The 22,912-nt window shown below is 32.2% G+C and overlaps 3 protein-coding genes across 3 annotated transcripts in view; 1 reads left to right on the forward strand and 2 right to left on the reverse strand.

Moving 5' to 3' along the window:
* LOC126773247 (spermine oxidase-like) overlaps window positions 1-4,898 on the reverse strand; it is a 34,289-nt gene extending 29,391 nt beyond the window's left edge. Inside the window, exon 1 of the mRNA XM_050494055.1 lies at window positions 4,755-4,898. The gene's annotated coding sequence lies outside the window, so the exon portion shown is untranslated. The remainder of the gene's footprint in view (window positions 1-4,754) is intronic.
* The window catches only part of LOC126773274 (uncharacterized), a 33,492-nt gene extending 17,589 nt beyond the window's left edge, over window positions 1-15,903 (forward strand). The window contains exons 2-4 of the mRNA XM_050494098.1: window positions 10,133-10,218; window positions 12,939-13,257; window positions 14,289-15,903. Of these exons, the coding sequence (XP_050350055.1) occupies window positions 10,133-10,218; window positions 12,939-13,257; window positions 14,289-14,397 (514 nt within the window). The 3' untranslated portion in view covers window positions 14,398-15,903. The remainder of the gene's footprint in view (window positions 1-10,132; window positions 10,219-12,938; window positions 13,258-14,288) is intronic.
* LOC126773292 (survival motor neuron protein) lies at window positions 15,759-22,084 on the reverse strand. The gene is made up of 7 exons (XM_050494122.1): window positions 21,891-22,084; window positions 21,552-21,699; window positions 20,797-20,979; window positions 19,882-20,061; window positions 19,303-19,412; window positions 18,875-19,023; window positions 15,759-15,938 (listed from the first exon to the last, which is right to left on the reverse strand). Exons 1-7 carry the CDS (start codon window positions 21,930-21,932, stop codon window positions 15,911-15,913), a joined length of 840 nt encoding a protein of 279 aa, XP_050350079.1. The 5' UTR covers window positions 21,933-22,084; the 3' UTR covers window positions 15,759-15,910.
* Window positions 22,085-22,912: the final 828 nt, after the last annotated feature.

Raw genomic sequence — 22,912 nt, forward strand, 5'->3', positions numbered from 1 at the left:
ATTTTTCACACGCGGCCTTCTGATCCCAAATTAAGCTTGTACAGAGCTTATACTATGGAAACCAGACAACTGATATACTACATATACTAATTTTCTTTTGTAAGTACATACTTATATAGATAAATACACCCAGACTTAGGACAAACAGACATGTTCATGCACACAAATATCTGTCTTGGGTGGGAATCGAACCCACAACCTTCGGCGTGAAAGGCAAGTGTCTATAATGCCAACCGGCTCGTCAGCAGGTCATTGACCGTTTCGTATTTTTTATGTTATTATTATTTATTTATGAGGCAGCTCATCATATTTCAATTAAATTATCTTTTAACGTCAACCAAATACTTAAGTACCCCGAAGGACTTCAGAAAAACTGAAGTAACAATTCTATGTGACTACAAAGCTTTTTTTGGGTAAAACCAACAAACCGAGACAGGTTCAGGTAGTACTGATTGTCGTCTTAACCATTAAAATCTTTTGATTTCACAAATTTTAAAGCATTGTTAAATTTACGATACTTGGCGAGTTCATTTCATCTACCTGGATGTTTTAGCAATGGCGTACTATAAGTCGAAAATATGATTAGCAATATTATCAGTAAAACGATATACGTATAGTGTATAGTCTTGTACGTATTATATACAATGTTCTAATTTTGTTTCATCTTTAGGAATGAATGGCGTGGAATTTATTAGATTGTAAAAATAACTAAAAAGTAATGCTTTTTCCCTGCCTTTTTAAATTTAATTTATTATCCTTACCAGCCAGGTAAACCATCTCAATAATGTACAATTAAAAAAAAATAAGGATTATATCGATATTTTATTTTGTTAAATCAATTAAAAAAATACATTATATACAAATAAACTCTCACAATAAACCGACATATGCAAGTATTTCGTGATGTTTTTCTTCATCTTCGAGCACAAAATGAAATAGAAACACAAATTAATAAAATGAAAATTTTTACTTATTATAACAAAAGAAATATTTAAACTAAGAAATAATGTACAATGTATGTATAATAAATATATTTTCATTTGGACTTAGATTGTAATTAATGCATTTAGATTGTTTTATCTTCTCCTCTTTCTCTTGTTTTTCTCTATTTTTGAAGAAGAGTTTTAATGGGGGGAAAGCTATGATTTGGTACGAAACTATTATATACAACTTATCTATTACATATAATCTAGCTTATCTCTTATAAAATCAATTTTTATAAGAAATCTTGGCTTGAAATCAATATTAACAATACCACACGTTTTGCAATACAAATCAAAGCGCATTGTTATGGTAAGAAAAACATTTCTACCTTTATTCCATTTCAAAAGCTGAATAACAGGACATTGTTAAACTGTTTCGAGGCGTATTTGTATCGAACAGGTAGACAGAAATCGCAAATAATAATAATAGATGAAGTTATTGAATTCCAGTATTGTTCGCGAGGGTTGCGAGGCGTCCAGACAAACCGACATGGTTGGTTTTTTGGATGCCACTCTCTGAGCAATTTAGACCGATGATGTTTTTGACTAAATATTAATAATAGAATTATTTAGTAAATAGATAAACTTTTTTTACAATTCAATTTTGAAGGATTTTTCTTCAATTGAATTTGAGTTTGTAAACCAGGTGTCGTCCAACCAAATACATTAAATATTTTTACTTTTAGAGTTGGTGTTTCTATAATTTTGTTTTCCGTTGCACATTGCAATAGTAGTAAGTAATTAATGATTAATATAGATATATATGATTTTATATATATATATTTAATATATATATATAAAAAAGCCGAGATGGCCCTGTGGTAAGAACGCGTGAATCTTAACCGATGATCGTGGGTTCAAACCCGGGCAAGCACCACTGAATTTTCATGTGCTTAATTTGTGATTATAATTCATCTCGTGCTTTACGGTGAAGGAAAACATCGTGAGGAAGCCTGCATGTGTCTAATTTCACTGAAATTCTGCCACATGTGAATTCTACCAACCCGCATTGGAGCAGCGTGGTGGAATAAGCTCCAAACCTTCTCCTCAAAAAGAGGAGAGGAGGCCTTTAGCCCAGCCGTGGGACATTCACAGGCTGTTACGGTACGGTTACGGATTAATATAGAGTAGACTAATTATTTAATTTCATTGTTATTTAATGAGAATTTAAGAAGTATTTTCTGGTAGTTGATTAAAAATGGTATGATTTTTTTTAATTGTCGTATTATTATAACGACAAAAAATCCATTAAATCCGCTCGGCCTTTTACCGAAATTTCCAGCTGAATTTGCTGGTCAGTCCTGTTTTTCGGTTTTAAGACCTGACTACACTTTTTGCGACGTTAGATGATTTTGGAAATGGAAATAAAAATATACACATTAGTCAAGTCAATGATACTTTAGTTTTGTCTTCCAATGTTATTAAACTAAACACAAAGGCTGGAGGACTTAAATATATATGTATATACAAATCAACATTAAATACATCTAACGTACAAATCATGACCACGTGTAATGATGGCAAGAATGCTAGAAGCATTTCTCCGTTGAATCATAATTTCAATTTCCTGGATGAAAAATAACCAGCTCTGTCCAGTCAGCGGAGATAATAAAATGAGGTTATATATTTTATGATTGCTTTTACAGTATATCTCCAAGGTCTATCTATGTATTTCATTTGCAAACGAAGATATAATTTGGATTAACGAAATTAACTGGACTTAAATCCAGTGTTACTTTTTTATAAATCACAATTGTTATAACAGGCATATATCTCACTACCGTAACCGTAACCGTAACAGCCTGTGAATGTCCCACTGCTGGGCTAAAGGCCTCCTCTCCTATTTTTGAGGAGAAGGTTTGGAGCTTATTGCACCACGCTGCTCCAACGCGGGTTGGTGGAATACACATGTGGCAGAATTTCAGTGAAAGTGACACATGCAGGTTTCCTCACGATGTTTTCCTTCACCGTAAAGCACGAGATGAATTATAATCACAAATTAAGCACATGAATATTCAGTGGTGCTTGCCCGGGTTTGAACCAACGATCATCGGTTAAGATTCACGCGTTCTTACCACTGGGCCATCTCGGCTCATATATATCTGACTAGTAACATGAAAATTATTTTGAAATATATTTTTAAATAATCATTTATTTCAAGTAAAAAAAAAATCATTATATTTGTATATATGTTACAAATTTATATTTATCGTAAAAGGGGCTGGGAATAGAAAATGTGAAATGTCACTGTATAATGGGCCTTATGACAATCGTTATAAGAACCATATATTTTCGAGTAAAAGTTCTTTGTGAACATTTCAACATGCATATAGCCTTGTAGAATACAGGTAGGATTCCTTTTAAAATAACGCTTAAACGCATAGCGTAATTGGTTTACTCAAAGATCAATTTTGAGACTTAATTGCAAATTTTAAGGTGCATTTTCGAATGAATGGATTGACAAATTGAATTTTGATTTATTACTACTTCCGTACTCCGATACTTGAAAAGTATATTGCCATATCATTGTTATATATTTTAGTTGAGAATTGTTAACAAGGAAATATCGTATTGAAGGCGAGGTGACAACAATTATCTTATAATAAGCCAAGACTTGTTTATGTAGACTTTAGGTTATAGCTTAAAAACCAATAGTAAAAAAGAACTGGTTGCCATTGTATGTCTAAACTATTGACAATTCGTTTAGACTATTTTAATAAAAACATTGACAAATATTATATAAAAAAGAGATGTTAGGAAAATTTTGCAACACAAATTTTACGTCTTCGCAAATTCAATTCAAGACGAATCAAACCTTTGGTCAATATGATTAAAATAAAATCGCCAATTTCGACAATTTATAACTACTTAAATAAAAAGTAGTGTTTGTATGTTTGTCCTCTAACTGTTCCTAAACCATTCATACGATTTTGATGACACTTTGGTAAGTTGTTCTGCGTATACCTAAAAAGGACGCTAATAAAAAAATCACATACTTTCTTGAATATACAAAGAGGCCTTTTATATAACTAAATGTTCTAAGTGAACCCTTTTTCTATCCGTGCAAAGGGACACGTAGCTGTTTAATAAATATATTTTCCATTATTATATAAGGCGTTTTACTCAATAAAAGATTATATAAACAAAAGCGAAGAGAACGAATACTATATTCGTTGATATGAATTAAACATTTTGTAATAAATTTAATTGTATTTAATTAATTGTAAAATTCTCGTATGGAGCAAGCTTGAACCTGAACAAAGGACATAGGCTACTTTTATACCTACCACCTACCCCTACCTCTATCACGCGGCCGAAGCCGCAGACGAAAACTAGTGCTAAGTAAACAATTACGTTTAATGTAAACAGTAAATCTGTTCTGTATTTAACAAAGACTTTATCTGTTTACTTACACAACGTCCGTTTATTATATTTTGTATTTAAATACAATACATAACGTAATTGCGTATCATTCAAGAGATCTTTACCCTCTTAATATGATATAGCAATTCTTTTTTTGCTATTTACAATAATACCTTCCAATCTACTGCTTGTAAAAATGCCTAACGACTTAATAATAATATATTTTTTACACGTTCAGTTCATTACAATTTAAGTAACTATTTCTGAACGCAGCGAGCGCAATGGCGCCAAAACTCTTCCCGCCATTTCATCCGCCATAACATTCACAACAGAACCGAAAATAAAATCCCACGACTACAAACGAGAGAGGAATGCTCACGATTACTTTAGCGTGTATAATGTACGTACCTGTTACTTGGAATTCGTTGTAGATACGTAGAGCGAAACCGGTCCCGTCAGCTGACAAAACTGAATTACAAATATGGCGGTAATATAGGCAAGTCTAGTGGCGCGAACAGTACCACAGATACTGATAACATTATCTTATCCCACATGTTTTATATTTTATAATTTATTACCCATAATTAAATAATATTAGATAATCTAGCTAGATTATCCTTTATTCAAAAGATATCATTCAGATGTTTGTTTATTTTGATTCTATTGTAATTTGTTTTGTTTGTTTATAAGAATGTTTACCATAAATTATCGTTTTGCATTTGTGTTCATATTACAATGTTGTAATGTAGATAATATTATCGTACAGATAAATGATACACTTATATCATAGTGATTGTGTATTTCCTAGTAGTAACATTTAACTTCCTGCTTTTGATTTCATATAAATAAAATATTACATTACTAATAACAAGTTGTATATCCTTTTTTGAACATTTTATAACATAAGTGTCCATACAGTAGGTTAGTGGACGCATTTTAATTATTAAAACTTATTTATACCCGATGTAAGCCGATATGGATTAACTTTAAGGTTTATAAGTAAATTAATTAATTATTTTTTAAAAAATCGAACAAATAATTGTAATTGGTACAAAAGGCGAGCTGAATGCTTGAAGGCGTTCTGTACCAGTCGACCTTTAGGCTAATAAGAAATACATTAATTGATGCTTAGCTTTTCTTTGGTATAATAATTCGGGCTTATTCGTATACCTATATATATATATCTGTAGAGCTGTTCTGTATGAAAAAACTCGATCGGTGAGTACCGTGATACGATACTATCGTGAAATGACAGAAAGTTATATGCGATATTGACAATAATAATAATAACATTCAAAGGATATACGTATCAAAATAGCGTATCACCGTGAGTTACAATTTCACGAGAGAAATACGAAGTGAATTTTTGTGTGAGTACCGCGCGACTGTTGATCACACAATATTTTGTAATCATTACTAATATTATATATGTGAAATTGTGTGTGTGTTTGTTGTCTTCCACGCAGCAACGGAGCAAATGGTATTCGTGTTTTTTTGAGTGGAGATAGAGCAGAGTCGGATAGCTAGTAATCATTTATTCTCAGGAATATATTGTTTTGAATTCATGTTGCTTATTTTTTTTTAATTTGTGTTAACAATATCGATCACATACCTATTGGGAGCCATGTTGAAACCATATATAAATAACCGGAGCGCTCCGGTTCAAAGAAAAATAATAAACGAGACCGCAACTAGCCTTCTTAAATTTCACACGTAAAGTAAGCAAAAAATCAATAAAATGTGGTGTGTTCGCAGATTTAAAAACAAAAATAAATCAAAATAATCAAAACGCACGAATTTAATTAATTTGTAACTCTTTATTTAACTTTCATCTAATTTTTATTAACTGTCGGTTGGTGATTTTTGCACGACCCGATGGTTCAAGCGCTGGGCTATTGAGTTTTTCAGTCAGAATTCTCAGTTACTTACAGCCCGGAGATTGACAGTGCACTTCTATACCTCGAATTGCACAAGTAACTGTTGTTTTCCTGAACACCTTCTGGCCGTATATGATTACCGTCCCGAATTATGATAAATAGAGACTACCTATCCTGGTGGTAAACGGTATACCATAATATTTGCACTGTGACCGAAATATTTTAGAATATCGTCATTAACATATTTAGCTTCGGATCTACAACATGGGGTAGGATAATTTTTTAATTTTATTTCTTACATTGAGTTTTTCAAATTGCAAATGATGACAATCACAAATAAGTCGATAAAACATTAACCTTGAAGTGTAAACCTTTTTAAAATATACGTAGCATTTAATACATTTATATTATCTTCGGTAATTCTCTTCGCAGAGCATTAATAAGATTAATTTTTGTTTAATTTGTTTTATGTTAGAGAAGAGAATACGATAAATATATCAGTAATATTTTTTTCGTCCTTTATGAGATATTTTATTAATATTTCCAAGTGTTAAGCACCAGTAGTTTTATACTAAATTATATATGCGTGGCGCCCGTATGTCCGCAAGACCGTGTGGCCCAGGGCGCCCATGTCTTATGACGCCTTTGCCTACCCAGACGCGCTTTCTCAAACCACCATCCAGGCAGCGGCCTCCGCTACCTTTCAAATTTAAATTTAAATTATGGTAAAATAACATCTATTTTTTAGAATTCCTCAACTAATTAACATTTTACAAGTATATATTTCTCATTAAGGTATTATTGCATTCCTATAAAGTTTTTAATTTAAAATGACATTTAATTTGTGTAAAAATGTAATTAATTAATAAGTACCTACCCAGACGAGCTTGCACAAAGCTCTACCACCAGTAAAACGTAACCAGTGTTCGGATCAACTTTAAACGTCAGCAGTTAATAACTCAATCCCTTTATAAAGAAGAAGGTGATGGCGATTCCTTAACATTAAGGCTGATAATTCAGTAATCCTTACCTTAATCGGTATATTTATAATTTTTTAAAGTTTTATCCACCTCATGGAGATTCCTCATGATGAATTACAACACGATTCTACCGCTAATTAGCAATACTTAGTATTGTTGTTGTGTATCGGTTTAATATGGGTGAGACACTTTAACTACAGACACAAAGGACATAACAACTTATTTCCTTGGTGGCGCAATGGAGATGTGAGAAATGGGTAATATTTCTTGCACCAATGACAATGGGCGGTGGTGATCACTCACCATCCACCGACCCATTTGCCCGTCTGCCTACCTATTTATAATATCAATAAGAAAATATTATTGAATTCGGAATCAGCGGTTAATATTCTCGTCTTATAACCACTCGGCCATCACGGCTCTCGGTAAATAAATGTTTTTCTTTCATTACTAATTATATAAGAGGATAATAGGCTATTACGGCGTTTCTATAACAGTTCGAAACCGTCGCAAAAAGGCGGTTATTCGACATGTGTACAAGTCGACAGTTGACTCGGTCCACGCTTCGTTGGTTACCGTCGTGAAACAAATTGTTTTTATAAAATTATTTTTATTTCGAAATTATATAAGTTAAATTGAATATATTATTCTATAGCTATTCAGACAATTTGATTATATAAACGATATGTTCATAAAGTCCAATTGGCTGAATAGGTTGAGACCATCGTGCAAATCTTGATAGACACTAGAATGCTCGATTACCTTTTATTTATTTTTAAAATATTAACGACGGCGATGCCCATCATTCCGCAAACGCCGCAAATTCCATTATGTGGCGGATATATTTCGATATACTTTACATTTATTGGCTGTTACTTACTTAATTTTGGCTATCAATTCTGTATATGATTTCGGTTTTTGTGATTTTATTTATTGCAATGTTTATTATAAATTAAATAAAAACATACCTATGTACACTTAAACAATAAATACTTACCTACACCTTATATTATTTAACAAATTAATCTTAACTTACTTACAATATAGGTAAATTAAACAAAATATTTTAAAAATGTTACTTGAGAAAGCTTTAAAACGATTTTGTTTAAACATGTATAACGAAACAAAATTAAAATGTCGTTAAGCTCATTTAAGTTTCTGCAAAACAGTTTAACGTCTCATTTTGTCGGCATCGTAATTGTTGTTGCAGGTTGTTTCTTGACGTTCTCAGAGAAAACATGTTAAATATACTGACAACGAAAGTGACTTAAGTTTTATTTGGTAAAAGAAACACATATGTAAATGAATGAATGACATTATTACGAAAGAAACCTTACTATTATCTTTTATGTAAATATTAAAATAATATAAATATTACAATATAATATAACTAAGCAACTCATGTTCGATTTATATTACTCTCCGTACTAAGTGAGCTGTATGACGGTAGGATTTAACCCCCAAGAAAGAGCCATGGAAATTGGTGCTTATAGTTGTACTACAATCAAAGGATCCGTGTTTATTTATAATAAAATATTACCAATATACTATTTCGATACACATAACAAGCACGGCTTTATTCTACCCTAGGGACGTGGGGGCGTAATGGAGATATCCCCGTAACAATTGCTACGATTACGAGCATTTTATGTTATTCATGAATCCGTCCCTTCGTTACTTAAACGTAGAAGCACAAACGTAACAAATTCACGTCCGCAATTCATAATAAATATTTATTATTTAATTTATATCGCAGTTCGATTTTGTTTTGTTTTCCTATTTTGTTCATTTATCTGATAACTGCCAGTGAATAACTAATAAAAATACCTAAAGCCCAAAAAATCTCCCTCCCCTCAGAAAGCAACACTGCTAATGATTTGCCCATTAGTTCCGACAGATATATGGGTGTAGTATGAGTAACCTTTATTGTAGCCTCTTAAAATATGGTGGTAGAGCTTTGTGCAAGCTCGTCTAGGGTAGGTACCACCCACTCATCAGATATTCTACCGCAAAACAGCAGTACTTGGTATTGTTGTGTTCCGGTTTGAAGGTTGAGTGAGCCAGTGTAATTACAGGCACAAGGGACATAACATCTTAGTTCCCAAGCTTGGTGGCGCATTGGTGATGTAAGCGATGGTTAACATTTCTTAATATGCCAATGTCTAAGGGCGTTGGTGACCACTTACCATCAGGTGGCTCATAGGCTCGTCCGCCTTCCTATTCTATAAAAAATAAATATACATTAAATAAATAAAAACAAGTAATACGATATTCTCTTTGAAACAATTGCTAAAATTAAGCAAATCCTGCTTTATTTATCGTGTATATAACATTATGAACAGGTGTGGATCCGTTAATGCTCAAACAAGTTTGTATAGAGTCTGAGTCATGCTTAAGACATGTATTTTTTCTTATCATTTATATATAACCGAATCTTTATTGATTTTTGAATACATATAAGCCTTTGAAATCTGCACAAATTACTTAAGTGAACATTTAATATTTTAAGTCATCTTCATAAAAAAAAATTTAAAATATACATTATATTTTAAGTTTTTTTTTTTATTTGTCCAAAAGCTATAGGGGTTAATGCTATCTTATATTAAGTAGTACAAATAAATATCCTTCCACCATCACAGGATCTATGTCCAATTTCCCTGTAATTAGGTATAGAAGAAAAGCCATTTGAAATATAACATGTTTACATACGAGTGTAATGTATATAAATATATATAAACTATATCGTAACAAAATGTTACAGTCATCGGTTATATAATTGTAATGACAATTTAAAATGTTGTCCATGAATATAAGCACGCAAAAGTGTTGCCATTTATTTTCTGTATTTAGATATTTAGTAGTTTTAAAAAAAATTGTTATAGTTTCGATTTTCTGACAATTTTTTACATTGTTTCATTTTCATTTCCAGGTCAAACAAATATTTGCAAAAATCTGCAATAACAAGAGTCTGCGCTGTTGGCGGCTTTTTTATCTCGATTCCGGTGTTTTTGACGGGTAAGCTTTTTAAATTATAAATAATGTTATTTAATATATGCACAGATTTCACCTTTAATCATATTAGGTATATCGATAAAAAAGCAGTATTGTCAATCAATCATATTGTTTCGATAAAAAAAACAATATAGAAATGACAACAGTATAGATATCGGGATCAGATCATAGACAATTTACTATTTTTTAAAGATTTGACATACTCCTAACAATAAACACAAGCTAAAAAAAATCGTGCAATTGCGGTTAAAATCCACTACGACATCTCCATTTATAATAAAGATTTTGTTAATATATAGGGTCATCATCCTCGTGGGAAGCCAATTGTCAAACTTTGATTATATGACAAATTATCCTTATTTCTATTTTTAAAATTTCTATTTTTAGCCAGTAACATAAATGTCAGTTGATATATTTATACTTTAAATTTTTACATTTTTTAAACCAGCGGGACAGCTGTTCATGTTTGATCAGGCGCGGGAGGTTGTCAATTTACGGATAAAGAACTTAGGAAGCGAATTCCAGCTGAGGTTCTCATTTGCATTCAATTTAGCGTGAGATAAGGCGTGTTAAACTGGATTTCTTTGATGTATATGAAATATATACGCCTCGAGTTATAAATTTCAACGAATTACGGATGCCGCAAACAAAAAGATCTTTCAAAAAAAATTCTAACATAAATATAATAATAATATAATATATAATTAATACATTTCTTAAGTTTTATAAGAAACTTGTAATAAACAATAAAACGAAAACAATCATCCAGAAATCCGAATAGATAGCCGCTACACCACTATTTTCTGCCAGTAATCATAATTAATTAATAATATAAATATATGTAGGCTTTCGAAAAACGCTTTAAGAATTATAGGAACAGACTAACAATATATTGTAGCGTAATATAAATATTTTAACTTATACTTGTGTGGTAGGTACCACCCACTCGTCGGATATTAGTAATACTTAGTATTGTAGTGTTCCGATTAAAGGGGTGTGTGAGCCAGTGTATCAAGGGACGTATCGTGTTAGTTCCCAAAGTTGTTTTTTTTCAAAGTATAGGTAAGCGGACGAGCATGTAGGTCACCTGATGGTAAATGGTCATCAATGCCTATAGAAATTGGCATTGTAAGAAATTTTAAACATTGCCTACATCGCCAATGCGCCACCAACCTTGGGAATTAAGATGTTATGTCCCTTGTGCCTGTAATTACACTGGCTTACTCACCCTTCAAGCCGGAACAAAACAATACCAAGTACTGCTGTTTTGCGTTATCTAGTTATCTGATGAGTGGGTGGTACCCAGACGAGCTTGCACAAAGCCTTACCACCAGTAAACCACCACCACCACCAGTACCAACAGTTTTATATAACTACTTATATAATTTGTGTAGCAGTTAAAGCAAATTTATAAATAGATTTCTGCTGCATTTAATGTATCCATAACATTTGAGACCCTACAAGAAGTAAATTATTTTTTAAATGGCAAGTATGTGCTTTAGTTTATTAAATTGTGCAATATTTTTAATAAAAGCTTATTCGAATTTCAAGAATTAAAAAAATAATGTTATCAATAAATAAAATAAGATAATAATTTGCATCTGTAATGAAATGAAAAAAAAAATTTTTATTCCGTTTCAAGTAGTTAAATAATTACTTAATATTTTTTCGAATATTATTTTATAACGTAAATTCAATCTTAAACATTTTAACAATCAATAAAATCTTAATGAAATCCATTAGATATGCATTTCTTGCGAATATAACGTAAAGAATTCTTACTTTTTCTTTTTTAAATTCGATCGATATAATGTTAAAAAACAGCATTATTGGAATGATTCAAGTATACATAACGTAACCAATTCGGTAATATACCTTAACACACATGTATAATAAGAAAGCATAATACCCAAGAAAAAAGTAGGTTCTAATTATTTTTTACCGAGTAATTTCGTATTATGAGAATATTTGCTATAAATCCTTACTTAATATTATAAAAAGTCGAGATGGCCTTGTGGTTAGAACGCGTGAATCTTAACCGATGATTGCTAGCCCGGGTTTGAACCCACGTTCAAACCCGGGCTAGCACAACTGAATTTTCATGTGCTTACTTTGTGTTTATAATTAATCTCGTGCTTGACGTGAAGGAAAACGTCGTAAGGAAACCTGCATGTGCCTGATTTCATTGAAATTCTGCTACATGTGTATTCTACCAACCCAAATTAGAGCGAGTGGTGGAATAAGCTCCAAACCTCCTCAAAAGTGAGAGGAGGCCTTAGCCCAGCAGTGGGACATTAACAGGCTGATATTAATATTATATATAATGCGAAAGTGAATTTGTTTGTTTGTTACGCTTTCAATTCTTAATTACTTAACCAATTACCATGAAATTTTGCGTACACGTTGTCAGGTGCATAGAAAATGTCATAGGATATCTAACTCTCCCCCTCACACGTGGGCATACAAAAATTCACTCTCATAATCCAATGAGACGGCAAATCCGAAATAAAGAGCTCAGACGCAGGAACTACGGCTTTATATTTTCTCCGAGTTACAGGAATATACCACCAACCTAAAGACTCGAGGCTGTGGGCGAGAACTTTTGCATAGAAGCACAAAAATATCTGCAGCTTTATACGCTATCCACTAGACATAACGAGGCAATCAATTTACGTAACTCGCACTTAATCACCCGAAATTCAATTTACTATTTTTAATTCCAGGTATAATACTCTACACTTTCATCCAATTCCACTCCACGCCGGCAATCGTCACGTCCGTATTCATCGGCGTGGGTATTGTGTTTTGCGGCTGCGCAATGGTCCACAATGTGTTCGTATGGCAGAAGGAGAAGACCAATTTAGTGAAGGCATTTCGAACACCAGAATTGAATACAACTAATATGAACACGTCAAATGGCGTTATAATGGGCAACGGCCACTTGAATAATACGGGCGGCAATTTGAGTTTCCATAGCATGAGTGCGGCCCCGTATACGCATCCAATAACGCTGTTGCAGCAAGGCGGGCCTTATATTATTAGGTGAGTTTATTTCATATCTGTATCATAAACATTACGTCACATGGGGCATGCTTTAGATCCCATGTTTAGCACCGAATTAAATATAAAGTTGTTTCAAATATTCATTACCAACCACCAGTGGCGTACCTAGGTGGACAAGGGCCCTGGTGCATAAGGAAAGAATTGGGCTCTCATTGGGCTCTTTCCGTGTAGCTTGAACTTACATTAGCCTTCAAAATTATAAATAGGAACAAGAATAGGAACTCACTGTGAGTTCAACTTACCCCTGGTAAGCTCAATCCATACGTCGCCTCTATGAGGGGTAGAATCTCTGTGTTTAATAGAAGAAAATAGGAATACATAAACAACGACGGACATGACAATACAGAATATTTATTATACAGATGAGATCAATAAAAGGAAAAAACGATTTTTAACAGAATTCTCCGTCCACTCAAGATTATTTTTCTTTTTTTTTATGCTCCTCTCTTTTCAAAGCTGAGATTAGAGGGCCCCCTGAGCTCCGAGGCCCTGGTCCACTGTACCACCTGGCCATACGATAGCTACGCCACTGCCAACCATACATTGATAGGGCTTTGTATATGCTTGTATATATCTAAGTGCGGTACTCCCACTTCAATAGATGTGATTCTTATGAACCTTGATAATCTGTATGTTGCAAACCAATATTTATATTGCACATGAATACCATATCTCTATTAGATTTTTGAATCCGGAAACTGACTGTGGTGCTGCCTGCTTTGCCATGAAGGCAAATTAAAACAAATTAAAGATAAGACACACTAAAAGCCGTCACGTCACGGACAACACGTCTGCGGAGATGTAAATACAATAAGTAAAAATATTTGTGTTATCAAGAATTAATAAATAAACTTTCTTTAATTTTGTAGCTAATTTAAATGAAATAAAGTAATAATGGAGCAATTGATATAATTGCGAGAAAACTGTAACTGACTCGCTATACCAGTTTATCTGTCAAGTGACAACTTTTAATATCTTTGCCGTACCTTATAAGTTATTTCTAATTCCAGGCCACCCACCAGCACTCCTCCGGGGGGAGGTGGCGAGGCCACACCAGGTGTGCCCGCCGCCACCGTCGATCTTAGCCACGACGCGCACGAGCTGAGCACCCTCGTATGACGAGTCACGAGTATCGAGCAATACGAGCACGCTCGGTTGAGTCGGTTAATACATCTCACTGATCATACATTTGACACATCGTTTAAATCAAGATCTTTTGATAAAATGAATTGCCATTTAAGTGTTCACATGTTGGACGAAATCGATTGGCACACTATCCCATGTAGATATATTCAAAAGTTAACTTATATAATATATATTTAAAGCATGTCTGCTTCCATCCCATCAACTTACGTCTATAATTATTCAAGTTCCTGGTGAAATAATACAATATTAATGTTTTGGATGAACATATTTATAATTAAATTAAGCCGTAAGACATAAAGTCCCGATACAATTTTATTATGTAAGCAATACTTGATACATAAATATTGATATTAATAAATAAAGTTAGTGCCTTTATAACACTAGCTGATATTTACAAAAAAATTAATACTTTTAAATTTGGAATCTATAAAACTCGACTTTTACAGTTACATTTTTTGTTTTTTTTTTTTTTTTATACAAATGTAGTTTTTAAATATAATTCATAATAAATAAACAACGAAATTTTGAATATTAAATTAAATCAAGTATTTAGAAGCTGCTCTAAATTTTATATTATTATTTAAAATACTCAACAAATATGCTTGGTATTAACATTTATCTCCTCCTGACTGAGAAATATTAATAAATATATATTTTGTTATATAATATATAACAGTTAATTATGTAAGATAGAAATAAATTCAATCACATATAATTCTTCAATTGATTTAAAGAACATTTGTAGAATAAATCGTACTATTCCACAAGAAAGTCAGCCAAGTATGAATGTTAAATGAAATGGTTCTTATGACTTATTGAAATAATCCAACACATCTTCATGTGTAGTGCATTTCAATGTATTTGTCATTGTTTAATTATATAAAGAAATAAAAAATAACTTTTGCGTCCATAAGTTATTATACCTTTTTAATTTACTACAAATATTATTGAAGTGAACTATACGATATTTGTAAATTATGGTTATAAATGTAAATATTGTTTCTTATTTTATTTTAAATAATAAGACTCACATTGCCATGTTTTATTATGATAAGTTTTATTAAGTTTACTCTTCTATATTTTAACATACTTTGGCCTAACAAATTAAAGAAAAAAAAAACAAAATTCTAAAATTATTAATACTCAGTATTTGGTAAATAATATTAGGAGATTTAATCATTGAACAGAATAATAAATATATTTTATTATTTTGATTTTTTTAACTATTGAAACTGGATGGCATTATGACATTAAAAGTATAATCTGTGTTATTTTGATGAGTGAAATTTTTAGTCTGTTTTTATTGAACCCACCAATCAGAAATAAAAACACGATTCAGAGTATCAAAATGTATATTTTGTACATAGTTAAACAGAAACTGGAGGCATAATTTAATTTATTTTTAATTGATAACAACATTTTCTATTTTTATTTCTAGTTTATGTTATGTGACTTAAAAATAAAATTTATTTAAAAACATTTTTTGTTAATGATTTCTCCGCCCATCCTTTGCCCTGAAAAAAAAGTATTATTATTACTGGCCTATCCATATATTTTCAGCAAACAGCTTTAGCAGTTACAACTTTATTACAACTTTAGTTAGTTTCATATCTTCAACATGGTATTACTCACTTATAATTAAATCACATTTAAAAAAAAAAACAGATAAATCTTTGGATTAAATCTTTTTTATATGTCTAAAAACAGTATTTATTCTATCATTTTACATTAATTTATATGATATTAAATATTTATACTATACACAACTCACATTTTGTATTGATGATATATATTACTTTTGGTGAGAGAACTGTTCCTTTGTTGGCTAAATTAGATAATTATTTTTAAATTTACAGTAACAGTAACAGTAACAGCCTGTTAATGTCCCCCTGCTGGACTAAGGCCTCCTCTCCCTTTTGAGGAGAAGGTTTGGAGTTTATTCTACCACGCTGCTCGAATGCGGGTTGGTAGAATACACATGTGACAGAATTTCAATGAAATTAGACACATGCAGGTTTCCTCACGATGTTTTCCTTCACCGTCAAGCACGAGATGAATTATAAACACAAATTAAGCACATGAAAATTCAGTGGTGCTTGCCCAGGTTTGAACCCACAATCATCGGTTAAGATTCACGCGTTCTAACCACTAGGCCATCTCGACTTTTTTTTTAAATTTACATCAAAAGCTTATTTAAACTCAAAGCAATGTTACTATTCGCACTAATGCACTGAAATTTAAATAACGTATTTGCATTGATCAAGGATTTTTTTAATTTGTATCATCATCATCGATCCTTTGATCTTTAGTTCTCAGTCTCCATCCGCTGTCAGCCACTTTGTGTATAATTTTGTATAGCATACACTGTTAATTTTAAATGACAAGTCCCTTGAATGAGTTTTAGGCCTTTTTAAAGTCTTTAAACAGTATTCAGACTAGACTATCCTGTTTTTATTTTAAAAGAATAATAAAAATCATTAAATATATTATTAAATGTATTTTGTTTCATTACTTTACATACTCTAAAGCAAACGTGACATTTTTTTATCTAGGTTGATAAACTATAGTATTTCATAGAAAATAATTCAGTACCTATTTGTAAATATAAAGATATAAGGATTTTGAAACCGGTTTTTTAAGAGAATTTCGTATTTTACATTTATGTAGAATACCTCCTTTTATAAAAGTTATCTACAATTTAAGTGCCATTTATAAGGAAATTACTAATATTCCTATATGCCATCCAAATAAGTTTGAAGCTTCATACAAGGATCAGCATCGAATTTTAGACTTTTATATCGCTAGGCGGCCCGTACACTATTGACGCTTCAAATTAAATAACTTAGGGAATGAAGAAACGAGAGCGTGATATGCCACATGTTAAAGGCATTTTAAATTGAAAAAGTTTAAAGTCGGTTTTATTTTTATTTTTTATATTTCTAGTTGATTTTTAATTTAATTTCAAATGCTTTCATTGAACCTCACGAAACCCTATCATTATGGATAGGTCAAATCAACAAGCCAAAAAAGCCAAGATGGCCCAGTAGTAAGAGCGCGTGAATCCTAACCGATGATCGTGGATTCAAACCCAGGCAAGCACCACTGAGTATTCATGAGCTTAATTTGTGATTATAATTCATCTCGTACTTGACAGTGAGGAAAACATTTTGAGGAAACCTACATGTGTCTAATTTCACTGAAATTCTGCCACATGTGTATTCCACCGACCCGCATTGGAGCAGCGTGGTGAATTAAGCTCCAAAAACCTTCTCCTCAAAAAGGGAGAAGACCAACCCATAGAGCTAAATACAGCTCTATTGGTTGGAAGCTTTATTTATTTCTTTTTTATATTGTAAATATTATTTTATTCTCTACATTTATTTGTTTATCAATTCGCAGGGGACCATACACATACAAAGTCTATTCCAATCGAAGAAGTAGTAGGTATAAACAAACCCTAGATTTACATAGTCCAAGCGATTTGCTAAAAGCTCTGATGTATTATGCACTACAAATTGTTCTTGATTAAAATATCTTTATTTATAATACAACACTATTGCACTTAATTACTTATATCCACATTAATTTTATTTCCAAAGTATTTCGTGAATCCATAATGAACATCTATATAATAATATCACTGGTGGTAGGGCTTTGTGTAAGCTCGTCTGGGTAGGTACCACTCACTCATCAGATATTCTACCGCAAAACCACAGTACTTGATATTGTTGTGTTCCGGTTTGAAGGGTGAGTGAGCCAGTGTAATTACAGGCACAAGGGACATAAAATCTTAGTTCCCAAGGTTGGTGGCGCATTGGGTATGTAAGCAATGGTTGACATTTCTTACAATGCCAATGTCTAAGGGCGTTTGGTGACCACTTACCATCAGGTGGCCCATATGCTCGTCCGCCGTCCTTTTCTATAATAAAAATATCGAACAATAATATCGTGTCAGTTGAAGGTCAAAGTTGTATATTTACACCTGTTATTTGATTATATTTTGTTACTTTGAATATTTCGACGAATAAATAGTTGAAGAATAAATAATTGTTGTCACAATAAAAAAGAAATAGTTTAGTACTGACCGAGATGTTCCAGTGGTAAGAACGCGTGAATCTTAACCGATGATCGTAGGCTCAAGCCCGGGCAGGCACCACTGAATTTTCATGTGCTTAATTTGTGATTATAATTCATATCATGCTCGGTGGCGAAGGAAAACATCGTGAGGAAACCTGCATTTCAGTGAAATTAGACATAATTTCACTGAAATTCTGCCACATGTGTATTCCACCAACCCGCATTGGAGCAACATGGTGGAATAAGCTTAGCTCTTCTCCTTTTTTGAGGAGAAGGTCCATACCTTCTCCTCAAAAAAGGAGAGGAGGCCTTAGCCCAGCTGTGGGACATTCACAGGCTGTTACTGTAACTGTAACAGAAATAGTAATATTACCGTTTCATCCCTTGATATAGCCCAGTGTAGTAGCCGCTCATGTACCAACTCAGTAGCATTGACGAGACCGCTTGGTCTTCAGAATCGACTTCACAGCGGGGAAGATTCATCGGTGGCGGCGGAGGGATCGGCATATCCATTGTCCCGATCTGAAATTAACGACGAAATGAACCAATTGTTAGATTGCGTTAATCTTAAACGATGACCGCCAGTTTAAACCCAGCCAAGCTCCACTGAATTTTCATGAAAATTCAGTGGTGCTTGCCCGGGTTTGAACCCACGATCATCGGTTAAGATTCACGCGTTCTTACCACTGGGCTATCTCGGTAAGTAGTAAATACGTGTATGACGTAGGTACGTCATGAGGTGAATTTGACTTTGACCAAATCATGATAATTATTTATTAATATGAAAATACATATACATACATTCCGTAACTGTGCAAAATTCGGCATCGGTATATCAGGCAGATCGAAGCAGTTCATCTGTTTCTGTCCGTGTTTCTTCTTTCCCAACTTCTTTTTTTTCTGAAATGATACTAAAAGGAAATACAATATTAAATTATATCGAATCAAATACAATTTAACTTAAAGACAAGTTAGTCCAGTGGTGAATAATAACTAAAGATTGTAGGTTCAAACTAAGAAACCGTTAAATTTTCCTGTGCTTAATTTATGTTTATAATTCATTTTGTGATCGGTAGTGATTGTGAGAAACCTGCATACATCTAAAGAAAATCTACCCCAAGTGTATCCTATCAGACCCAGCACCCCAGGAACTTATGCAGTGTGATGGAAAATGCTTCTAAGATCAAATGTTTACAATAGGAGATGAGACTTTAGCCTAGCAATAGAACATCTACAGACTCCACCTGGGTTTATAAGTTCCACATATTGGGTAATTTGACAATTTTTTTTAACTATTTCCAAAGTGGTTGACATTTCCAGGGAATAAATTCTGTATAAATTATTACATTCATTGTTTTATTCTATTACATGATGTCATACCTGAACTGCCAGGACTCAGAGGTCTGTCACTACATTCCATCTTTTCAACATTGAATGAACAATTTGTTGAGTCGTCCTCTATTTTATCAGCTAATGATTCTTCTATTTGCCGGGTTCTTTCTGTTTTACCCTTTGATGCTTTAAGAGTCGATATTGACACTATTTCGGAGTTTTCATAGCCTGAAATGGTTAAAAAGATTTAAATAATAGCATATTTGTTTAATAGCCATTTGAATAGCTTTTTTAAGTTAGTCGAAAGGCAGATGAAGAAATGGAACACCAAATAGTCACCATCAACACCCCAACTAGGGAATCAAATATGTTACAACCCTTATGCCTGTAATTACACTGATTTACTCACTCTTTAACATAGAAATTTTATACTAAATTTGTTCACACAATTATATGTTTAAGCAGCAGAATATGTAATAAGTGTGGTACACATGCTTTCACAAAGCCCCTTAGAAAGTTTTATAACATACATACAAACATAAGCACATGTAAGTAATATAGTTCAACAATAATCCCATGGATTATGGGCACTTGTCAGTAGTGACTATATATTGTGAACACTCTTAAGGTATACCTCATCGCTTTTTAATGCCAGCTGATTATCGTGAAATACATTATCAGTGGTACAGAAAATGCCATAGGGTATATAAACTATCGTATGAGAAAGTAGTGTTGATGCAAAATATTTTTTAATAGTTTAAATAAAAAATATGACTGGGCATTGTACTTGAACCCAGACCGCTACAATTATTGTCTTAATGCAATTGCTAGCATTTAAGTTGAAACTGAGTGAGAATGTTGTGATTTTTTAAGATAAAAAACCTTTTTTATAATAATTAGCTATCAGAAAAGCTTAAAATAGCTAAAACTTAGTTTAAATGGCTGTTAATAAAATAATCTTACCGAGAAATCTTACAATGCACTCATCATTGTTGATAATCCTCAACAAGAGTGCTTCATACTCAACCCCATCCCCTTCATACACGGCACGACAGTGCATTCCAGCCTTCCATTGACCTTTTGACTCATTCTTTTGATTTTTTGTGTAATTTGAATGTGATGTCAATTTCGTCTTTGTTTTCAAATCTGTTTTTGAAAATGTTTAGCTATTATATGTTAAAGTACTTGTAATGTATAAAATTTAATAAAAATTAAGAAGTATAAAAATCAAAAATTAAGAAAAGAATAAGAATAATATTACTTGAAATAGAAAACGAAATGTTTAAGTTTAGTATTAATTGGCTGTATCTCTCACTTTTACTCACACTAAACAATGTTATTTATTAATAAATACACAAGTAGCAGTAATAAATTTTATAATTTGTTAAGTTCAATGTCTTTAATATAACAACTTATGAGATATTTTAAATTTAATTAAAACAAAATATCATACACTGCTAAATCAATGACATTCAGTTCTCTATTTTCGTTATATATGTGTGGGAAAACTATTTTTTTTACTTTATTACCAAACAAAACCAAATATGTAATATTTAAATATATTAAGTGCAGTAGATAAATAAGTATTCCTAACATTATATAACTAATGAAATACATAGTGGGTTTAGTCAATTATTTTTTGTTGTAATGCTTCTAAGTATAATCTGTTTTAGTAAAAAGAATATTTCTTTATAATAAATTTAAATTTACGTCCATACCATTTCTAGAGGCTGGAGAATTAGTAGACATAGCAACCCTTTTTGCTACCTCAGCACTGGCTATTCTTAACGCTTTGTCATAAGCATCATTCAGCTTACTGTCATCCCATATATCTTCAGCCTCCACTTCATCTTCTTCAGAGTCCGACTGTAAAAACAACACAATTGTGAATAAGTTATATTTGTGTTGTTTGCGACTTTATGAATATTTCGAGACAATGAAAATTGACGGAACAATCAATAAAACGAGAAGTAACAAATAAAAAAAAAATCTTTTTGTTTTACTTAAATTTTATTAATTAAAAGAACACAATGAATTATTTTTATAATATTGCTTACCAAATTCATTCCTTTTACGTATAAAATATTAGATTTGTCCATATTTATACTAACTTTTATATATTAATTAGTTTAATTGATTATGAAGGTGAAGTTACCTAGTTTGAACATTAAAAATTTGAAATGATTTACACAGTTTACGGTAGTAAGTAAAGCATAACAGGAATATCTGAAAAATAAAATTTGACAAGTTATTCTAACAGCTTAGCAAAAAGTTCAAACTTCAAACAAATAATCCATATAGGTATAGACTATAAATTATAGAAGTCTTAATATGAACGTATTCTAAGCTTCTGTGTTACTAGTATTTGTCACTGATATTCGACTTTTATAAATTTGTATAATATAGATAGGGTAGGGTAGGAGCTAGCACTAAATCTCAGCCTTAGATCTCTTTTAGCTCTTAAGATGTAACTTGCATGAGCAAAGCTAGATAGTAAAAAAACATTCGATAGTTTTCAAGCAATCATTGTCCCAAATGGTTGAACTTTAAAGTTCATGTTGTTTTTTATATATAGGTGTATATTAATTTCATATAATAAAAAATATTTTGTATTAATAAAATGTAATAAAAATAATTATGAATTCTATGATGAGCCCTATACAATCGCTCTTTAACCGTGTAATGTTTTTATTTTATTTTATGGGCAGTCGGACGAGCAAATGGACCATCTGATGGTAAATGGTGAGCACCACCCATAGACATTGGCGAGGCAAGAAATAATAACCATTCTTTACCTCGTCAATGCACCAACAACCTTGGAAACTGAGATCTTATGTCCCTTGTACCCGTAGTTACAGTGGCTCATTTACCCTTCAAACCGGAACAACAATACTAAACAATACTAAACTAGGTATTGCTGCTTAGCGGCAGAATATCTGATGAGTGGTGGTACCCATCCAGACGGGCCTGCACAAAGCCCTACCATCAGGTAAAATTGTTATTGTTACACTACATTCGATTGACTATCTCGTTGGTGTAGTGGCTTCATATAAGGCCGCAGACCCGGAGGTCCTCGGTT

Source organism: Nymphalis io, chromosome 14, assembly GCF_905147045.1.
Source record: "Nymphalis io chromosome 14, ilAglIoxx1.1, whole genome shotgun sequence".
NCBI classification, from domain to species: domain Eukaryota; kingdom Metazoa; phylum Arthropoda; class Insecta; order Lepidoptera; family Nymphalidae; genus Nymphalis; species Nymphalis io.

Excerpts from the sequence above, each read along its gene's own strand:
- LOC126773292 (XM_050494122.1), bottom strand. The coding sequence starts at position 21,932 with ATGGACAAATCTAATATTTTATACGTAAAAGGAATGAATTTG. Across the intron at positions 21,700-21,890 it reads ACGTAAAAGGAATGAATTTG|TCGGACTCTGAAGAAGATGA; the intron begins GTAAGCAATATT and ends TTGTTTTTACAG. Across the intron at positions 19,413-19,881 it reads TCTGAGTCCTGGCAGTTCAG|TATCATTTCAGAAAAAAAAG; the intron begins GTATGACATCAT and ends ATTTCCTTTTAG.